Genomic DNA, 21164 nt, shown 5'->3' with positions numbered 1-21164 from the left:
GATCAGGCTCAGTGAGGTCACCAAACCCCATGTACTGACTGTTAAAGTGCATGTTGTCCTGCACTAATAGGCCTTTTTCACAGCAGATATTTTGACTTGTAACATTAGCGAAAAGCACAGGTGTTACTAATAACATTAACGATGGCTCTACAATGGCTTCTATTCCGTGTCCCAGTAAGCAAGTGTGAACAATACCAGGACCCCAAAAAAACCAAAGCAGCTAAATGGAATTCAGCCATCATTAATTTTATTGGGAGCATCAAAACAAACAAGAGAGTGAGATGTCATTGAAGTACAATCTGTCCATGCATCCACACTGTCCTGAGAAAAGGTTTAATCAAGCGAAATATGTGAAAACACCTGTGTGGGCGAACATAACATTTATAGTTAACAAAAGTTTTTATAGACATGGCCTTAAAAATCACTGGAATGGAATATTTGCATCTTTAAATAGCAACAAAATGTACCTCAAAATTTGTCATCTAACTGCTATATTCTAACAGACTTAAGATAGTGATAGTTTAACAATTTTCAATTGAGATAAGAACTTAATTCCTCCTCCTGTGAATTGCAGGGTATGGATAAGGTAACCACCGGCTTGTAATACTGTATTAACTCCATCTGATGTTGTCTTAATTTAGTTTATGTTTTAGGTGTTGATTCTACTCCATAGTTCATTTGCAGCATTTAAATTATATTGCCTTAATACTGCAGCTAACATTTTGTCCATCCCCTGTAGCTTGTAGTTTGTTGACACTAACATTCGATTCCTGTACAATGCACAATACACAATATATACTTTGAAATAAACTTTAATAGATACTTACAAACAAATCTACAACAAGGAATACAAATAAAATGGAAGCTGCAAGCAAGGAAAAGTAAGGTGTGGCACAGAGTGTCCACATCAGCTGAGTGCTGAATTAGGACCACATCTGCACATTTAAAAATACTAGAGTCAACAGGTCTATGATATGGCATTTGACAATATGTTGGCAATCTTACCTTCTTTTAATGCAGTAGATTTGTGGATTGTCTTTTTCTGTCATTATAGTGCCTTAAATCTGAAGTTTGCCCCCCCCACATGTCATAAAACACAAACACTACAATGGTTCTCAGCTATGTGCCAGTGAGACCCGAAAGTAGCATGTTTTCATTTCAATGAACCACTTCAGTGGCTATTTCATTGGTTAGTTTCCATTCTCTGGCAAACCCGTGAAATGAGTTGATGGAGAGACCAGTTGAATAAAAACAAACAAAAACAAAAAAACAGCACTCTTGGGCCGGACAGCATGTGGTTCAAAACTACTGCACTACAAAAAGCAGGAGTAACAGGAAAGATAAAAATTAAAAAAAAAAAAGACATTGTGATTGTATTGAAAAACAGTTCCTGCAGATGCATGCTACAAATAATCACAGTGACATTATCCTTCCGTTAAAATTTCTGCTGATGATGTTCCTGTCGGATGCCATGAACGTAAGCAATGGGGCACACTTCCATATCGCAGAGAAACCTGATAGTGCAGTCAGTGAGTGGTCGGAGCTGCTCTTCAGCTGCCTCACAGTGCATTTATCCACACTGCACTACAGACTCACTATGGAGTGATCAGCATCTCCTTTCTGTGTTGCGTGAACCGCAATTTTTTTTTTTTAATTTATAATCTATTTAAAAACCATAATTTCTAAAAGCAACTAGGATTACATGTTATAATTCTCAATTTGAGAGGATGTCCAGGTTGACGTGAGTATGTGCTGCCACACTGTGGCCAGATACTGGCAGTGCATTTCGGCACCAATGCTCAAAGTTTAGCTTAACCTCCATCACTCAATTTTGTTTTAGCACAACCAGTAACATTTAAATATAAAAGGCTACGAAAGTCTGAAGGTCACAGCAGAGATACCGACCACACGTGCCACATTAACTTACAAACTGGAGGAGGTACACCAACATGGTGACTGTCAGGGCATCGTCTGGATCAGCATGTGCATAGTGCTCAGTGATTCCTGATTTTATAAAGTTAGAGAATACAATTGCAAAGAGTCGTAAAAACAGGATAAGAAACTCAAAAGGAGTCCAGCCACTGACACAGAAGCATACTTGTTGAAGGCAGTCAGTCCTGGAGGATTGAGCAATGTTGTCAAACGGGTTCAACCCAAGACGGATCCCAGAGAAACATGAGAAAGAGACTGAGTGTGTTGTGACCGTCAGCGGCGTCATTGGTAGAGCAGGTAGTTCTTGAGAGAGGCCGGCAGGGGCAGTCTATGGATTTCAGTCAGACGGTCTCTTCCTAATGCCACCCTCACCGAACGCCTACACAGGTCCATCAGAGAGAGGGGCTCAGCTGAGGGGGGGGGCAAGAAGGGGAGAAGGGTGAGAAAGAGCACGTTTTGTGTGTTAGCAATTGCTGAATTTCATTTCAGGAGTGTGTAAATGTCAAGCCTCAACCCAAATGTGAGAGGCACTGTGTATAATGGGTCATGCCCGTTAAATGGGCAAACACTAGCATAAAATAAAGTGAACACAGAAGGGGAGTGACCTGCTATTAAAATGGGAACGGAACAGTTTTATAACCTCTATCTTCTACTGCCATGGAGAACACAATAAAAGTGTTTGTGGGCCATAAAATCATTTTTGTGTATAATAAAACTGAACCAAAATATTCTTAAATCCTTTGCCTCCATCCATGTTGCCATCAGTCAATATGATATTCAACATTTGAGCCTTTTTGTGCTTTAAATAGGAAAGAGGTGGTATTAACACATCTGGGTAATGCAGTGGATATCTCCCTCCTGCTCTGAGTGTGTACTAACAAATGAAATTCAGCCAATGTCTCTACTGTAGTTTACATAGATTACATGATATAGTAACATTAATTTGCACTCTAGTAGTGCCTAAACTATAATTTTTACAAATCAAATTGATGAGAATTTTGGAATTTTTGGAACCGTACTTAGAGGAATACAAACGTTTTTTTACAAACCCCCTTTAAATTTGACAAAATAAGCCAAAATATTTAAATACAGGTCTTTAATTGTAAGTAGCCATACAATATCTAATCAAAGAATACACAAACAAGACTAAGAATCTGACTAAACAGTCAGTGCCAAATTTTGGTACTTAACAATTTTTAATATGTGCTACAGACATATTTTCTTTGGCTTTCAAGAAGTATTGATGTTCAAGACCTAGTCCTATGGATATTTACCATTAGTTTTGTCTTTTGCAAATATAAAAACTGAGCCAGAAAAAGCAGCCATATTCTTTAGCTGCAGTGACAACCCCGCATACTGGATCAGCCACAAGATTAACTACATATTGTGAGACTAACTGCCTTTAGCATGAATATATAAGATCATGGATTTCCCCTCTCGACATCCAACAGTAAGAGGAATGTCATGTCAAATAGAAAGACGTGGCTTTTATGCATGTCACTGCATCTGTAGTGTTTCTTTTCCACAGGCCTAAACTAGGTCGAGAGATCTGAGCTGAACATAAAAATCTAATGAGCACAGAGCACTTGGGACATGTGGGTAGTATAACATGTTTTGATAAGCACCTATATTTCCTCATTTAAAGCTTATGACCATTTCACCATGGAATAATTGGCATTAATCCAATTGGCATCCATTTTACATTTGTCTGGGGGGAAACAAGCAGCTTGTTTTTTTGTACATTAAGGATCACTGGATGTTTCTAACGCGATAAACACTGACATCTATAATGGAGGCGCCACAGCCTAGTTTAAAAACAAAGGCAAAGTACAGTTAATGACAAAAGCTAGGTCAGGTGAGATCACATCTTTTCTCTGCTAAGTCCTTACTAAGGAAGATTAGGACACAATGACATCATTCTCATATGAGAAAAGGTGATTCAGGGATACAGTTAAATATTAATTTATATGTAATCTGGACTGCAAGGCAAGAAAACAAATAATGTCATGTTATCTCACATACTGCTTTACCTAATACTGATGTAAGTAACCCTTAGACAGTATGACAAACCCCATACCATCACACCTTTGGTTATTGCATTAATAAATGCTGCCACTGTTTGAGTAAGAGCTGTACACAAGACATCATCATGGATGGCAAAACACTGTCGCTCAAGAGAGAGAGAGAGAGAGAGAGAGAGAGAGAAGACAAACATAAGTATTTTAAGACATTTAAAGTTAGCACTTACGATCAAGTCCATTTATGTACCGGATTCGTATTTCACAGTGTCCCCACACGGCGCTCACTACCGGGTACAGCTTCCTGCCTTTAAGTCCTCTGAACGCCACCCCTAGATAATGCCCATCCACTATGTAACCCAGAGTCCCCTCATCCATGTCCAAGACTACTAAGAGTGAGTCTGGTATTATGAAGGTGTCGTCTGGCTCGAGGAAGGCCGGGTAGCTTTTTCCTGGGTGATTCTTGCCGTCGTGGTAGAGTTTACTCCTGCACAGGTCCCAGCCCCAGGACTCAGCGTTGCTTCCTACCAAAGCTGTGTAGCCCACCGAGTGTAGCGGGGCGTCACTCGTTGCCACTCCGACCACAGCATGCGTGCCCCTCTGACGCATAGCCCAGCTGATCTCCCACACATGCAGTCCCCTTGTATAGCCAACACGGCCCCGGATGGCGTCCGTGCTCTGCGCCACAGGGTGCCTGTGAAACACCAGCTTGTTGTCGTCCTTGACGAAGATGTTGAGGGAACGGTCATCGTTGTTCCACGAGTGCTGGACCTGGACGTCCAGGCTGGCAGGTGGCATGTCCAGCAACAGATCCAGCCGAGACGGCTTGGTGCGACTCAGGGCCTGTAGCTCCAGCTTCAAGGGGCTGAACGCTGGATCCCGCATATCAATGGTTTTAATACCACCTGGGACTTTTTGCCCCATGCTCTGGGTGGTTATAGCAGCTCCTTCTTCCTCCTCTTCCTCCTCCTCCCCCCTCCTCCTCAAAGACTAATGGGGGGGAGTAATCAGCCTCAGACCCTCTCCTCCACTGTGCTCCTGCAACCCAAGAAGCAGGTTTGTGCTCCTGTGTCACTAGATGCAGACAGCCAAGATCAGACCAGGTGTTGTTTGAAGCCTACCTGGAGAGATTAGAGGAGACAAAAGCAGATGAGACAAACAAGTTCATTATTAACTAGACTAATTAGCCATATTTCTGTTTGGACCAGGAAACGTTAGCATCAGATCCTACAAAACAAGAGCAAGCTAAACACAAGGCACATTGTCATTATCATGACATCATGCCCTTTGGTGACACAATGGTACATCTGCTGTAATTACATCATACAGCATTTGTTGGAAATTTTACAGTGCATGTTTACATTTAATGGAAAATTCACTCAATGTTTTAACTTGATTCCTGTGGTAATCAGTGGACAACAACTGATGCTATCTGCTGGGCTGTTAAGCGACTTCAAAACTGGCTTTGTTCTCATGTGATGCTTAGTGTCGAAAACATAAAAGAAAGCAGTGTCTCATGACCTATGAAATCTGAGGTGTAAACCTACATACCAATTTGCACTGATAACATTATCATTACACAACAGCAGGAAAGCATGTATCTAGTTACAGTGTCAGATTGAAAGACTACAGTTCAACATTTAATAACTGACAGGTTTTAACTGCTGTGTACACACAGACTTTCTAAAACGCAAGGCTAACTAGGGTTGGGCAATGTGACAGTATACCATGAGACGATATTTCAACCGTCAGAGATATTGCCCTACTGTTTATGCATGGTAGCTATCACTTTAATGTACAGTATGTGGTTGTACTGGACAGCTGTAGGCAATGTTGCATATCAATGAACATAACTGCTTTATGGAAATATTGTTTGCGTTGACGTAGTTAAATACTTTGTTGGGTACTGACGTTGCTGGATAAGTCAAAAACATTTTCTCAAATTGACTTTCCTGATGATTTATTATATATCACAATATTGCAACATCAAATTACATAGGCTATACCTTGATAAAAAGGATGTTATCCATACAGTATTGCCCATTCATATGCCTAACATTGTGACATATAGCTCTTAAAACTGTGCTTTAAAGCATTCTGTTTGGATTAATTCTGTTTTTGAGTAATCCAACTCTATGCACTACAAGTAAAAAAATAAATAAATAAAACACCTGATCTGACTGTGCTTAGCTGTAATTAGCTGGGACAAATTCAATTTGCATGATTAGAATCTCACAGCTGTGCACTGTTGAAACTAGACAAAAAATACAACAATAGTTATGACCAATTTTGCCCTATGTGGTCTCATCGTAAGACAAGAACTGTATCTACAAAAGACCATAAAACATGTCAGTGATACACTGACTCTACAGAGCCAGGAAATATACAAAATCTAGATCCATTAATTATTGCAAAATGTCTGACAGAAGAGCAACATGCTACACCTTGATCCTAATTTTCTCATCATCGGTTCCTATGCAGTTTATAAAACAATCATTTCCATAAAAGGGTAAACACCCATGTTATTATGTGCTCCTTTTGCTAAGTGACTCATTTAGGACAAGGCACGCAAACAACATGAAAAACCATTCAAACCATATTTGATTACTTGTCCTCAATTGTATGCATTACTACTTCATCTTTTCTCAATAAAGCAGAATCAATCCTTGAATTTGTGATAACATGATTTTACAGAGAGGACATCTTGTTTTTTTCTGCCTCAGAATCTCTCGCACAAAACTTTAAAATAATTTTTTGTGCACACAATCATAATTAACCATATTTGGTCAAATGATAAAAATACAGGTTAAAAAATCCTGAAGGAGGATGTAATGATATCAACAGATGATTTGTTTCTATGGCATTGTGAGTGCCATCTAATAGTGTTGGTTTCTCAAAATCTAATGAACATGAAAAGCAGCGCTAAGCAGTGCAAAAAGTAGATTCCAGGCCCTCCATGGGCTGACACGTTACTCAGCTACTTCTCCCACAATCTCCAAAAATAGGACAAAAAAAAAAAAAAAAAAAAAAAAAGAGGGGAAAAACTCCAGCCATTTCTTATTATATGGTTGTCTAGTCAGAGGGCAACAGGAAAAGCAGTAATAAAACGTCTGGCTTAAAAAAATAAAAAACGTTCCGTCATGTTTGAGCAAGACACTGCTGGACCACAGCTCTTTTGAGGCAGAAACTGTTTCAGAAATGCAGAAACTTGACAATAAAAACCTGATGAATACCTGCTGTGCTTTACTTCACCAACTCCATTACAATAGACCACAGCTGTGATGGGGCACTTACTGTGGAGCCTGAATCTAACTGTTAAACAACATCTTATAGCTAATTTTTACCTTCTTAATGCCAATTGGACTACTTCAGGTAAATAGTCAGGCCATTCTTTTATAGATAAAACCCTGTTTGGTTTAATACACCACACTCCAAACTAAGGATCAATATCCAAAGGCATTGAATGTGACTTTTTGTGGGCGCAGGTGTGACTACTGCTGCTCTTTGGTCTTCGTACTTGTTGCCTGCCTGTGTTGCAGCTAGGCTGAAGAGAGCATTGTGTAATGTGGAAAACTGTGCTGCCGGGAAGGCCACTCTAATTGAATTGTAGACAAGAGTTCATTGAGAAGTGCTTTGGCTCTTCTTCTAATGCAAGTAAACAACCATTTAAATGGGTCATGTCTCTTCAGTGATTGGAAAACAGGGTGGAAGAAAAAGCAAGCAGCGGGTGGCCAGCATCTGAATGTAAACAATCTCTTTTTCAATGCCTGTCCAGCATTCAGGGAGAGTGAAACATGTTAATTTGCACACTCTTTGTGCCAGGAGTTTACCATTCCCTCTCCCCGTGGCAGAGGGCCACCTTACAATGCACACAACATGCACAAGTAAATCAAAACTAACATAACAACAAAAAGGTCTTCCCACATTTACCTTGGACTTCAAAACAAATATACTCATTAGTAGAATAAAAGGTGGTTTGTGGAGGGATATATTTGGGCTGGGATCCTGGCCTGGGCTGGATGGGGTTCCTGGGCCCCTGGGTTGGTTTGGAGCTTATTAAAATGCAAGAGGATGGGCTCGCTGGATTTGCTGAGCCAAGGAAACACTTGTCTCTATTGTAAGGCCCAATTTAGACCGAGCCCACCTGAACTTAAGCCCTAGCCTGTTTGTTGACCTGCTGAGTACAGAAAGCTCAAGGTTTACCAAAGACAAAGTCATCCTTTGTACGGATACAAAGCTTGAATGTGTTATGTTGAAAAGTGTTGCTGACTATAATACAGTCTATGACTTTTCTATGTGCTATGATGAGATTAAAACTGAACAGTGTTTGAGCCTTGAAAAGGGGTTTAGTTGACATCTTTTTGTAGTTTTCGACATTCAGTTACCTTTTCTTTGTAATTCTGTATGCTACACTCTGTTGCCAGTTTATTAGGGACACCTAACTAAAACTAATGCAGTCTAATACAACAGCTCTGCAATAAATCCTCCCTTCATGATGGCTTTAATGTAAAGATTTTTTATTGTCATTTTGGAGGATGTAGTTTAACGTGCTGATGAGCTGTATTAAATTATATTGAGAGGTGTTTCTAATATTTGGTCTATCCTCTGCTATAAAATGAGTGGACAAAATATTAACAACACTTCTTCGTACACCCCAATTATATCAGTGATGATTGAATTGAATAGTCAAGTAGAATGAATTTTCTGTTGTATTGGAGTGCATTAGTTTAAGATAAGTATACCCAATATCTGGCAGCTGAGTGTATGTAGGCCTTCTAGACAGTTAACCCATAGCTTGTCATGCTAGCTAATGTGAAAGCAGCCTAATCTTCACATAAGCTCTCGTGGGCCAAGCAGCCGTGTGCTCCTGGCGCAAGGGACGTCCACGCGCGACCACGAACAGGAGCAGCGCGTGAATCAAGCGTTACTCACCGTTGATTTGCAACATCGTTTCTGTTTGCCTGAAGCTCGGTCGCGTTCGAAACGTTTCTTACACAACAAGCAGCACACTAACAGTGTTAGCATAAACAGCAACAAAACACGGCTAATGTTAATGAAGGGGCGAAGACAACGACAAAACAACTCATTAGTCCTTCTAAACTGGACGTTTGGGGAGTGACGACCCTTTTGCGGGTGTTGTTTTCGATATCGAATATGTAAATGTGATGTAAAGATGAAAGAAACCGAAACAAGCGCTTCGGCAGACACCATATGAGCAGAAAACACGGGGAGAAGGGGATGAAAAGCACACAACAAACAGACCTTGTTACGTTGTGAGGCAGTAAGCAGAATGGACGAGGCTTCAGTCTTCATCTACTCCATCGTAGTTTTCCGTTTCCTTGTCGTCTTACCTTTTACCATTTCAGGCTGGACATGAATTAGGTGAAATGATGATGGCTGCTCTCTAACATCTCTCGCATCACGTGGTAAAATGCTCCCAGCTGCTATGCTAGATTAGGACCTCCCTACTGGTCTGCAGCCCGAGCGACGTTGGCTTCATGTTGGTTTATGCTTTTTATGTTTTTGTTTTTTTTTTGTGGTTGTAAATTTCTTCATGAAACATGTTTAAGCGCATTTATAACAACTGCGCCTCTTACGACTTTTACTATCAACACATTTAATGTGTATTCATTATGTAATTCTGAAAAGATTCTTTCATTTTCTTTTATAAGACTTAAGTCACATTCTGCACTTTCTATGCAAAAGGCCTCACGCTATAATGCATGTATAATATATTTTAGTACTAGTAGAAAAGATGTTTTGTCAAATGTTTTTTTTCAATGTTTTTCAACATTTTTTTTCTTAAGTGGTTTCATTATGCTAAAAGCCCTTGTGGCAGCTAAGTGGATATAAAAATGATAATAATAGTAATGAAGTATTAATTATAGCTATGATTAAGTATTATTATATAAGTATACGTATATTAAGTATTATTTTATAAAATAGAGTCAGACTGTAAAAAGTGCTTGCTTTGACACGAAGTATCAAAAATATAGAATTTTTAAATAGTCATTGTACATTTATATTTACATGGAAAAAGAATATATGTTTGTGTGTGTGTGTGTGTGTAACATGAAAAATGTGGCTTCACAGCTGTAACTCATAGGGCAAAGTAGTTATTACATGTCAAATATGTATTTGTAGCTACATGAAAACATCCAATTAAATATTGAAATATCACATTATTTTCAAAAATATTAGTTAGATTCACTTTTTTGACAAAAATATAACTGCACACACACACACACACACACAGTGATATACTTGACATGTATAAATTTAAAACAAAAAATAAAGGTAAAATCATATTACCATTGTGGTCCTTGTGCATTGAAATATGTATTGGTTGTAATTAGTCCATCCATGACTGAAATCAAACATGTTTACTGAAGATGGAAAATATCCACTCAACAGCCTCTCCCCCAATATAAAACTAACTTCAGTCCAGTGCATCACCATCACAGGAAATTCATAATGTGTAATCTAAATTGCAGACTTCACTGGGCTCAAGTGCTGAACAAGTCAGGTAGGACATTACACTGCCACTATTCACTTCTTTGTTAGTTTGCTGTGTACTTATGGCCTCCTAAAATGTATTCAAGGATAGGATTATGCTATTATGGTCTGTCTTAAGGGCATTCATGTGATGTGTGATGGTGACAGGAACCATAATTGATAATTCACACTCCAGTCTGTCAAGTACATACCCACCCCATATGACCAACTTTAGCAGGAGCATGACATTATCGACAGCACCAGTTAACCATGATTGCTCACACACTGAAACACTGGAGCATTTTGTTGTTCGATTTGACCTTCAGGCCATTCCGTCCCTCGATGACAGGGTTTTAAAAAAGCAGAGAACGACGTTAAGACGAGTGGAAATCCTCAACATCAGTCACTATTGCTCAGTAAGTCCCGTTCATACTACTGACTGACACGCTGACCCCTGGGGGAATGTCAAGTATGATGACTGACAGGCAATTAGGACTGACAAGGACGGTGCACCATGCACATGACCTTCATGTGCCAGACTACTGATGTAGTCACTTCTAATCTTTAAAGCAAATATCTTCAGTAACCGGAGCTCCTTTACAACAAGGTCCATTCATAAAGGGAATGGGAAAAAAGCGCAGTAAATTTTTCCATAATAGTGATCCCAGTGAATGATTATCAACTGCTATTTAGTTTTGTTTTGTGTACCAGACACTGACAGCTATATAAGCCTGCTCAGAATTTCCTCTAGCCCTGTGTGAGTCACAGCATGCACGTGCACCAAATTTCACCTGAGTGTTGGGAAATACTAGCACACAGTCGCCATCTAGTGGTTCCTCTGGAACGGACACCTTCTGTTTGAGGTTTAGAGCCTCACATTAGGTTATTAACTCTGCTTCATTCATTTATCACTTAATCAGAATAACATTGAATTCCTTGCAGACTCATACAATACAAATGGTACATTATGGCACATGTGCTCATCCTTAACAGGTGCTAAAAGCTGCAAAGATGAGTGGCTGAATACTGAATGAACATCCTCCTCCTCTTCACATCCGCCTTAACTTCAGCACTCGTGCAAATTCTCCCATGTGGCATCTGAATTCTCTGTGACAAGGACTGGAATTAATAGGACATTTAAAATGACCTTATTTGTCCACTGTGTGAGGCATTTGAAGGTAATATGGCTCGTTTTACATCCTTGGTGAAGAACATAGCTTTGCGACTTAAATTACCTCCCCCTCAGCTCGTCTCCTAGTGAAAATCCCATTTTCCCATACGATGATGGTGCAATGTGCTGAGCTTGGCGATATCTCAGGGCCACTCCACAGTGGAGGAGGGGAGTGCAGACATGCTTACTGCCTCCCTTTAGAAACCATCATTTCAGCAGGATCGATAGTACATCCCACTCCATGGTTGCCAGAGTGCTCTGCCTCTATAGGGGGTAGAGGGTGCGGGTTGAGGGTGGTGGTAGGGGGATATGTGTGGACAGCTGCACCAAGGCAAGTCTGAGCAGCAAACGCAGCCAAGGTGAATGATCGCATGCTGCGTCAGACACTCAGAGATGCAGTTTCTGAGGAGGACCAGTGGGTGGATGCTGTCCTCAAGTGACAGTTGCAGTTGCAGGCAACATACTGATGAAGCCACAGAACTAGTTCAGCCATCAGGTACTTCGTGTTCTGAGTTTTTTGCCTCTTAGCTGACTCACAAACCTGCCTTGAGATGAGTAAAGATCTGCAACCAATGCAGCTTGCATAAAACCCTCCTGATGCCTTTTTTTTTTTTATCGTCCTACACCTCTTTGACTGTATTGGAGGTTGAGCACTCAAATAGATTCATGCTGTAGGTGAGAAGACATCTCATGTTTCAGTGGATGGCGTGCAATATAAGACCTGTACAGTCCAGCTTTGTGAAGCAGAAATCTTTGGACAGTGATAAAAATAATTTTTACCAGTTATCAGAGTATTTTTAATAACATAGTACAGCATATTGCTCAAGAGGCCCAGTGATAAAATATTTTACAACATTCTTTTAATTTGCTGTTAGCAGCATTGTTTCGTTTTTGTAATTCTTAATCTTTTACCCACAATGGTCTCTCTTGTTGTAAGAATTCTAGCCAACAATAATGTTACAAAAACTATTAATCACATTTGTATTTTTGACAGATATAAACACACTACATTTACAAGTAGGGCTGCAACTAACGATTATTGTCATTGTCAGAATCAGAATCAGAAATACTTTATTGATCCCCGAGGGGAAACTCCTTTGTTACAGCAGCTCACTATCACGTCAGTGCACACAGGAATAGAAGTACTAAGCAAAAAATATAATACACTATAATACAGGTCAGATAAATTAAGTACCAAGTGGGTATAAGTATAAAATTAAAATAAGTGTGAAGTACAAAGTGGATTTACCGGTTGTCGATTAATCTCCTAACTATTTTCTCAATGAAGTGATTGATAAAATAATGAAAAATGCCTGTCACCGTTTCCCAGAGCAAAAAGGTGACGAATTGAAATTTCGTGTTTTGTCAAACTAACAGTCCAAAACCAAACGATAATACATTTACAATGATACAAAAACAGAGAATAGGAGCAAATCCTCACATTGGAGAAGCTGGAACAAGCAAATGTTTGGCCTTTGTGCTTCAAAAGTGGCTTAAACGATTGATTGATTGATTATCAAAACAGTTGCCAATTCGATTAATTGACTAATTGTTTCAGCTCTATTTACAAGTTTATTGACATGCAGTTATGATCATTCATAATATTCCAAAATGAAACATAAAACACTCACTAATTATTTTAAGTATTAAAAGGATATAGTCTGGTAATTTGTGCAACTTTGTGTACATTTACAATACAGTTTAAAGAAGCAGCACAAGAAATGTACAGGCTTGCGTTTACTTACTCACTCTTTTAGCTGTGTCTTTATATGTACATGCGTCAACAGGCATGTATTTAGCGTGTGCTGTACTTGTGTGACTTTGTGTTTAGAGTAAGCGAAGGACGTCAGTGAAGAGAGGTGCACCACTGCGGGACAGGGGGATGTGGATGGGACAGGATGTGTGGTGCAGCACGAGCATCCCCTCGGCTCAGATCGCTGCTCATTTGTCAAGTTGCCTGCAGACTTGAATGGTGCATTGCTGCTAAAACATAGAGAGGCAATCAGCAGTGGAACAGCACACCTCCGGGGAGGGGACCCAGGTGGATGAGAGCCTCCTCGGGTGATCTGCAGATTACGGGGTCTTTTCCTCAGCACACGCCAGAGGATCAAACTGAAGACTGATTTGTATTGTCCTTACAGAATAATTTCATATGAGGGATATTTGTATACCTTTTTTTTTTTAAAGTGAATAAAATGGAGCAGCATGGCTGGCATATTCATCAAATTCACCCTTAAGCCACAGAAAATGTTATTTTTGAGTTTGTTCTACTTGCAGTTTGCTGTCAGAAATGGACTAAACTGTCTAAAGCACAGCATCTCCTGAGTACTGTAGGGAAACCAGAATCATAGAACAAGGAGAGACATTGTTACATTTTCCACTTTTACAATAAAACATCACTTTTCCAGTGTGGTTTCAATCATCCAACAGACTTTATTGTCATTAGTTTGGCTTACTCAGACTCTGTCCTTGCAGCAGGACTGAGATGTTCTCCATACTGGGACAAGTAGTGAACCAGAGTGAGGTCACAGCGTTAATGGTGGCCTGGTTCTGCTGGTTGACATGACAGGAGACAGGCAGACCCACGGAGCTCATCCTGCGGATCAGAGCCAGAGCCAGGAGGTGACCGGCCCGTCTATACTCTGGTAGGGTGTAAGCCATTCTCAGCTCACACAGCTCGTCAGATGGCATCCAGGACACGGGCTGGCCCTTCTCATCCTTCACACAGTGGTTTGGCAGATGGCGGATACAGGCTCTCACGTGGTTGAGGCTCTCCTGGCTGCCTCCATAAAGCAAGTGAGCATCCACGAAGTGACGATTTGTTTTAATTTACCTTCATCATCATGGCTAGGGATGCACTGATCCAGCTTTTTTCTTTCCCAATACCGTTTCCAATACCTCATCTCAGGGTAACTAACAATACTGGATGCAGATCCGATACCAGAGCTCTCTTTTTCCCAAATTTAAAATCAGTATACCACACTGCATGGTACTCATTGGAATAATTTTTATATAAGGTAACATGAGGCCAGAGATTGCTGTGGCACAAAAACTGCTGTGACTGAAAGAATGTAACTGAGAGCAGAGACACAAAATCTTTATAAAGACATTGACAAAGACTGTATTTAGTGTAGATCAATCGTGTCATGGCCGATACCCATTCCGCTTAATAAGGTCAGTATCTGCGCAGATATCATTCCGGCATATCAGATCGGTGCATTCCTAATCATGGCATGGGCAAATAAAATGTTACAGAACCATCTGATTGGAAAAAATGACACATCATACAGTTGTTTGAAACTACGGGTATGGACAATAATTGCTTTAAAAAATATACATATATACAGTATCATATATATAAATAAATAAATAAATTATATATATATATATAAATAATAAGTGACAACACATTTAATATTTGCAAACGCAATCACAAATATGTTTGAAAATGCAAGGCTGTATCCAAAGCCTGATATATCATCTTCCTCTCTGCCATAGACCTCCATTGTTGTCCAAAACTATTAAAAACACATCAATGACCCACATCGTTGCACTGGGTGACATGTTCCTTCATTACAGTGAATACAGCCACTGTAGTTTATATTGATTTTATCCCTCATACACTGTCCTGCTGCCGGAAATACTCACTAATGCACCAAATGTGTATTAATCCGCGGGTGAAAATAGTTCCCAGCAAATGCACTAGCATCTACTCCTGTTTGAGTAACGTTTGGTAAAAACTACAATTCCCAGCTGTTTTAGGAAATCACTGAGCCTTTTTTTTTATATAAGTATATATTTATGACACATTTTTAAATATTTATGTTCTCACTAGCAACTGGGCTTGGGGCTGGGTGCTACAGATGATAACTGAAAACCAGGTTCATGATAAATGCATCGTTGGTTTCCGTCTTTTAGTTGGATTTGATGACAATAACAAAATATTACTTCACAAATGGAAACTAGACACATGGTAGTATTGCACTGGAATAAAAAAACTGTATATTGCAGTACTCATCAAAGGGGAAAACGAAGGTTGTACATTACTGGCAAAAAAAATCTAAATCGTGCATTAATTCAAAACATGCAGTATACACTAATACATCAGTTAAGGAAATGTTATTCCTTCATTCCTTCACACTCTGAATATGAGTCCGTTCCTCCAGTTTACGACTCTCTCATTAAGCTGCAGAGCTCTCAGAGTTGCTTGGTTCTTGGTGAAGACGGCGCATGTGTCAGGAGTCAGCCCGGAGCTGCTGCTGCTGAATTGTTTCACAGGCAGATGCAGACATCAACAGTCCACTCTGGAGGAGCCCATAAGTTATCTTTGTCCCTGTGTGCTTTACCTGTTTTTTACGGCAACAAATGGCAGTAGTGAATGTAGGCCAGGAGTCAACACACATCTCCAGATGACACGAGCTGTTGTGGAGGATATGCAACACTCCTCCAAGAACCTGGAACACAGAACACAATGCAGCAGGGGAAAAAGACCAAAATAACAAGCTGCTCGCCATCTCTGCAGATGACAATGGCACACAAACAACACTGGAGACTATATTCAGTAGAGTGGAGTTTATTTTAACAATCACCATATTCACATTTTCTATTAAACACAAAATTGTCCCCAGCTCTTACTATCACACAAATATTAATGTTTCATGAAAAAACAGCTGCATTACAGCGATGGACTGTGGCAGTTCCCTGTGAAGGATATTTTTCATCAAAGTGTGTAATGATGAAAACTGTGTAAACTGGCCTCTGCCTTGAATTTGTTCAGAGCAAAACAGTGCATTTAGCCGTGACACTTAAATATTTACAAGTGTAATTTAGCAGGTTTACAGCTTGATGGGCATCTACACACTACTGCCACAGATAAGATGAACACAAAGTCCAAAGTCTTTATTCTCTATACAGATAAAAAAAAAATGTACGTTACCTGCCAAACAATGTACACATGTAACTGCAGTCATCTTAAATACACAAAATGCTGAAGAGAAATACAGACAAAAACATAACTTGTAGAACTTTAAAAAACATTTTTTTTTTACTGTTTCTTAAAATATTAGATAGGGATGCTTGAAATGGATATTATAGGCTTCCCAGCTGAGGGAGCAACTGATGACTCCTCGCACTTCATATGTTTCACATATCTGCCTTTCCAAACAAGATCTTTGACATCACAGTGAGTAATGTCGTAAGTGGTTCTTTGATTAAAAGGAAAATAGTGTTTCCTTGTCAGTGTATTAATGATATCTGAAATAATTCAGCTGTTATAAAATTACAATTCTAAATGTTAAATAGTTTGTACTTCTGTGTGCTTCAGTCATTTGACCTGTTTTATTGTTGACAGTGTGTCTTTTTCACTCTACTTGGCCTTGAGAGGAATCGGCTCAGCTTTACAAAATGAATGAATCAACAAAGAAGCACTGGCGCAGTGACACACACCTCACACCTTTTTCTACAAAATCAGGACCCCATCATTTAGTCTATCTCTATTGAGAGATTAACTGAACTGAGCAGAGAGAGAGAGCAAGATTTTTGTGAAGCTAATTTATTGCTAGCTAGCCTTAATTACCTCCTCTCTGACTCTATTTTTCATCGGCAATGTCAGATTTCCCCTGAGAATATCCCTTATCACTGAAATCCTTTTTTATTTTACATCATCAGATTTTCAGAAATATATTCTGCTATGCTGTACACAGAGTTTCATAGACCCAGGAGTCAGTCATCAGTCAAGGCAGTTCTCCTCCTTGACTGAGGACTATTGAGAATTAGTCTGACTTGATGTGTAAACCAAGCAAGCTGCTGAACTTGTGAATCAATGTGTCTATTATCTTTTCCGTACAGATCAATGGAGCCGAGGAATGGGCTGTGAATGGCAAAAAAAAAAGAGACACATGCAAACTCACCAGCCGATGGTTAGACTCCACTCCATTATCTGCGTATGTCAAGAATGTCCATGCTTGACAGATAACCTTTTTTCCCTCAGATGGGCATTACATCAGTTTTGTTCATAGCTCGTGTCTGATAAGACATAAAACCGTGACGATTGCCTGCTATGATACCAGGCACAAAAAAAATTAAACCTCTATTTAGGGAAACATTTCCTATCAATTATGCGAATCATAAACATGAGTGAGAGCCGTATATGTACACATTAAACGAACTGCATAGATGACTCAACTCCGAATCTCCACACTCATATGATCTATGAGCCTTAACACACATTTACACATTCTGCCCTTGGTTGGGCTAACAAGAGAGAATATTAAGAAGAGTGGCGAGCCAGTGGCGATGAGGTGACAGTAGCCAGGTAAAGCATAGCGAGGTAATCTAATAGGACACGTAAAAGGGCTCCTCCTCATGGCTTATTCATCACAGGGGATGCCATTACTGAGAACGGCATGGGCTATGTGAGGGATATGCTGGTGGGAGCATTTTCCCTGGTGTTAGACTACACAGGAGAGGACAGATGCTGCGAGGCTCTGCAGTCCGATGCAGCAGCAGCACTGCATGCAGATCGTACATGCAGGAAATTATGCTTCGCTCTCAGCTGATGGATAACAGTTTTTGCATGATGCATAACTGTGATTCATATTGTCACTAACTGATATGGACTCATGTAGCTGATCCCCAATAGTCAGAGATGCTCCATTATGTGAGTGCTGCTGATCCAGCAGAGGCGTATCTTATAAGGGCAGGGATACAAGCTAATTAGAGAGAAAAGCCTTGATATTATACACAAACTCTAATTTGCTTAAAACAGGTAACACCTTGACTTGATGGGTTCAGGGTTAATATGAGATGGATACAGCTCCTAGTTTTGCACCAGAGGACGAAGGATCACAGGGTTCTTCAACTGGGGGCCCAGACAGAACAAAGTCATGCAAAAAAAAAATGCAGTGAGAAGCAGAGCGCTGCACTGCTGCAGAGAACAGCCAAGACACTGATGCCTAAAACGCACAGAATTTATAATGGAGCCGCCATTATCCGTGCAATGCCTATGCAGTGCGTTGCAAACGTCATCACACAAGCACGTTTTTGTGGAGTAAAGATATTGCAGAAAGAGAAGTTCAACCTTATTGGCTGACTCAATGATGGATGATCTCACTCTCACAGAGTTGTGCAACGCGCAAAAGACAAATTTGGTTGGTCAAGATATTTCTATTTTTTAGCGCACTGCAGAATAGCACCAGTAGAGCAGTGCATCTTGGGTAAAGAAATACAGGTAATAGGGTTTGCAGATTAAAGACATTTTACTTTACTGAAGGGGATTTTGTATCTGTGCGAACTGTATAACTTTGAGTGAGTGTTGCAATAGCAGCTTTTAGATAGTAACATTCACTTTCTGATCTCATGATTATTGCTCATGTGTGGTGATCTGTGTGCAATAATCCTGTGGTGTGCCTTGAGTTTTGTGCTTTGCTGACGTACTTGGTTGAAATATGAGTGCTTAAGACAACTATTGCTTAAGAGTATAATAACCACTTCTTTTTTTTTTGCTGTATCACAATGTAACAGGTGATTTAAAAGTGGCGACCAAGTCTGTGATTTTCTTAATTTAGCTTGACACAGTGTCACATTTCCTGATCTTACATGTACATTTTTGAATTAAATGGTCTTAAATACATATTTTTGCAACTCATACCTGGAGAAATCCTTCCAGGCATTTTCAGAGGAAATTAGATTTCAGAGATATTGTGACAAGTTTCAAAGCACACCAGAGGAGATGGCCTCTCTGTGGAACAAATTGTTTCTCATTGAGGTTTGAGCACACTCATATCTCAAAGCAGCTTTTGCTGTAGTGTGAAAATGAATAAAGGGATGGAATTATGTGTGCGTGGAGGTCTCTCTTGTGAGGAGTCCTTTACACTGATGATTCTCGGGGGTGTTTGGGGGGTGTGCAGAGTGCAGGGAGGAGAGTAGGGCAGACTGAGGATGTGCACACACACTGACCCTGGAGGTTGCGTTCCCCTTTAAAAGTCCCATCCCACTCAGATACGCAGAGCTCATGCAGGATCTGCTGCGGCAGTGGGGGAACACTGCTGAGCTGTGCAGTTTATGCTGCCAGCAAGCGTGCAAAGAAGAGGAGGGGGAACGAGCGAGTACAGGAGGAGGAGGAGGAGGAGTGAGGGAGAGAGAGGGAGAGAGAGAGTGCAAACAATGTCATTCTGTTCAGGAGGCAATGCTGCAGTCAACTTTGCCGCGCCATGAAAGCACATCACCAGCGACCATGAGGCTCAGAGTGAGTGCAGAGAAGTTTTCCTCCTCTCCGCCCCGTGTGTGATGCCATCCGAGACTCATCTGTAGGTATACATTTATTTCCTCTCTACTCTTATTTACCTTGTACGTTTTCACCTTCCATGTCTATCTCTTCGCATCGGATGGTGTACTTCTTAAATCAGCCTTACAGGAGTTGATATATGTATGTCGGTGTGCATGCCTGCAGTGTTGAAGATCCCGGCTGCTTCTGTCTCATCAGTGTCAGCCTCCTCTGCACCAGTAATAACCAGGCAGCAACCAGCCAGACAGCCAGTCAGTTAGCAGTCAGGCTCCACTGCTCTCTCATCCATGTTTAACACATGGTACACGCTGGAAATAGCAGCCGGTGTGTCAGATAGCGGCTGGTTGAGAGGACTCGCCATTTGACACAAGGACAAAAAAACTAACCCAGGATGCAAAGAGTTCTCTCCACTAGAGGAGACTTTTATCTTTGCCGACTTAGCTTTTAGGAGAGAACAGACAGTCCCAGCTCTCTACTTTTCTCTGGTAGTTGTGGGTTTATATTTAGCAGCGTGTGTTAGTTGTGAAAATGATGCTGGAAACTGGTAGGAAGGATCTATTGTGTCAGTGGTCCTGGGCTGTCAGTGTCTGAGTGCTGAAATGCGAATGAGGCTACAGTGGCCTGCATGGGACAGGGGAGCTGTGGTGCAGTCATGAAGTTGTGCTCTAGCTACTAGGACTTTTTGCTGTCCTAAAAGTGGCTACCAGGGCAGAGTGCAGCTCTTTAGGATTCTTTTTGGAGAGTTTAGCAAAAACTGTGCGAGAGAAAGTACTAAGGTGTTTGTGCATGCGTTTAGATAAGTTTTTATTTGTCTCTTGGATAAAAACAGAAATGAAAAGCTCTCTCAGAGCATATCCATTCTTACCCTTGGTAATATCTATGAAGCAGCAGCAGTATCTCAGCGACTCTCTTGCTCTAAAAGTCGATGTTGCTACTTTTGTCTTTTATGCAATATTGCACTGTCTACGCTCAACTGCGAGCCTTTTCAAAGGCCATGTAAAAATAGTTTGTGGGCGAAAAAGCTTCACATAAAGGTGAGTCAGTATTCAAAATGTGCTCTGAAACCTGTCTGGGAGGTCTGGATGATGGATCCAGCCAGGTCAGTTCGTCTGTATGCAGGCTCGGTCAGTTCTGAGTTCACCTCAGGTAACTGTGCTAAGACCTTGAAAAAGCTGGCCCTGCGTCGTCAGCTGGCTCTTTGTGAGGCAGAACTCCAAGGCATCTCTCTGGCCTTTGGATTTCTCCCCACTGCAGGCAGGCGAGC

At 40.5% G+C, this 21164-nt stretch overlaps 2 protein-coding genes across 4 annotated transcripts; both read right to left on the bottom strand.

Moving 5' to 3' along the window:
• Nucleotides 1–796: 796 nt before the first annotated feature.
• On the bottom strand, nt 797–9431 carry spsb1 (splA/ryanodine receptor domain and SOCS box containing 1). 3 transcript variants are annotated; one of them, XM_044211369.1, is made up of 3 exons: nt 9213–9431; nt 4181–5071; nt 797–2342 (listed from the first exon to the last, which is right to left on the bottom strand). In XM_044211369.1, the coding sequence occupies exons 2-3, from the start codon at nt 4872–4874 to the stop codon at nt 2215–2217; spliced, it is 822 nt and encodes a 273-aa protein (XP_044067304.1). In that variant the 5' UTR covers nt 4875–5071; nt 9213–9431; the 3' UTR covers nt 797–2214. The 3 variants fall into 3 exon arrangements, with proteins under 3 accessions (XP_044067304.1, XP_044067305.1, XP_044067306.1); XM_044211370.1 differs by having other exon boundaries at nt 4181–5067; XM_044211371.1 differs by having other exon boundaries at nt 4181–4988.
• Nucleotides 9432–13447: 4016 nt separating this feature from the next.
• On the bottom strand, nt 13448–14439 carry LOC122882800 (glycine N-acyltransferase-like protein 3; the record flags this gene model as incomplete). The annotated part of the gene is made up of 1 exon (XM_044210590.1): nt 13448–14439. A coding segment is annotated over one exon (381 nt), but the record flags the coding sequence as incomplete, so codon positions are not given.
• Nucleotides 14440–21164: the final 6725 nt, after the last annotated feature.

This window comes from Siniperca chuatsi, linkage group LG10 (genome assembly GCF_020085105.1).
Source record: "Siniperca chuatsi isolate FFG_IHB_CAS linkage group LG10, ASM2008510v1, whole genome shotgun sequence".
NCBI classification, from domain to species: domain Eukaryota; kingdom Metazoa; phylum Chordata; class Actinopteri; order Centrarchiformes; family Sinipercidae; genus Siniperca; species Siniperca chuatsi.
This window is presented reverse-complemented; position numbering and strand designations above follow the sequence as displayed.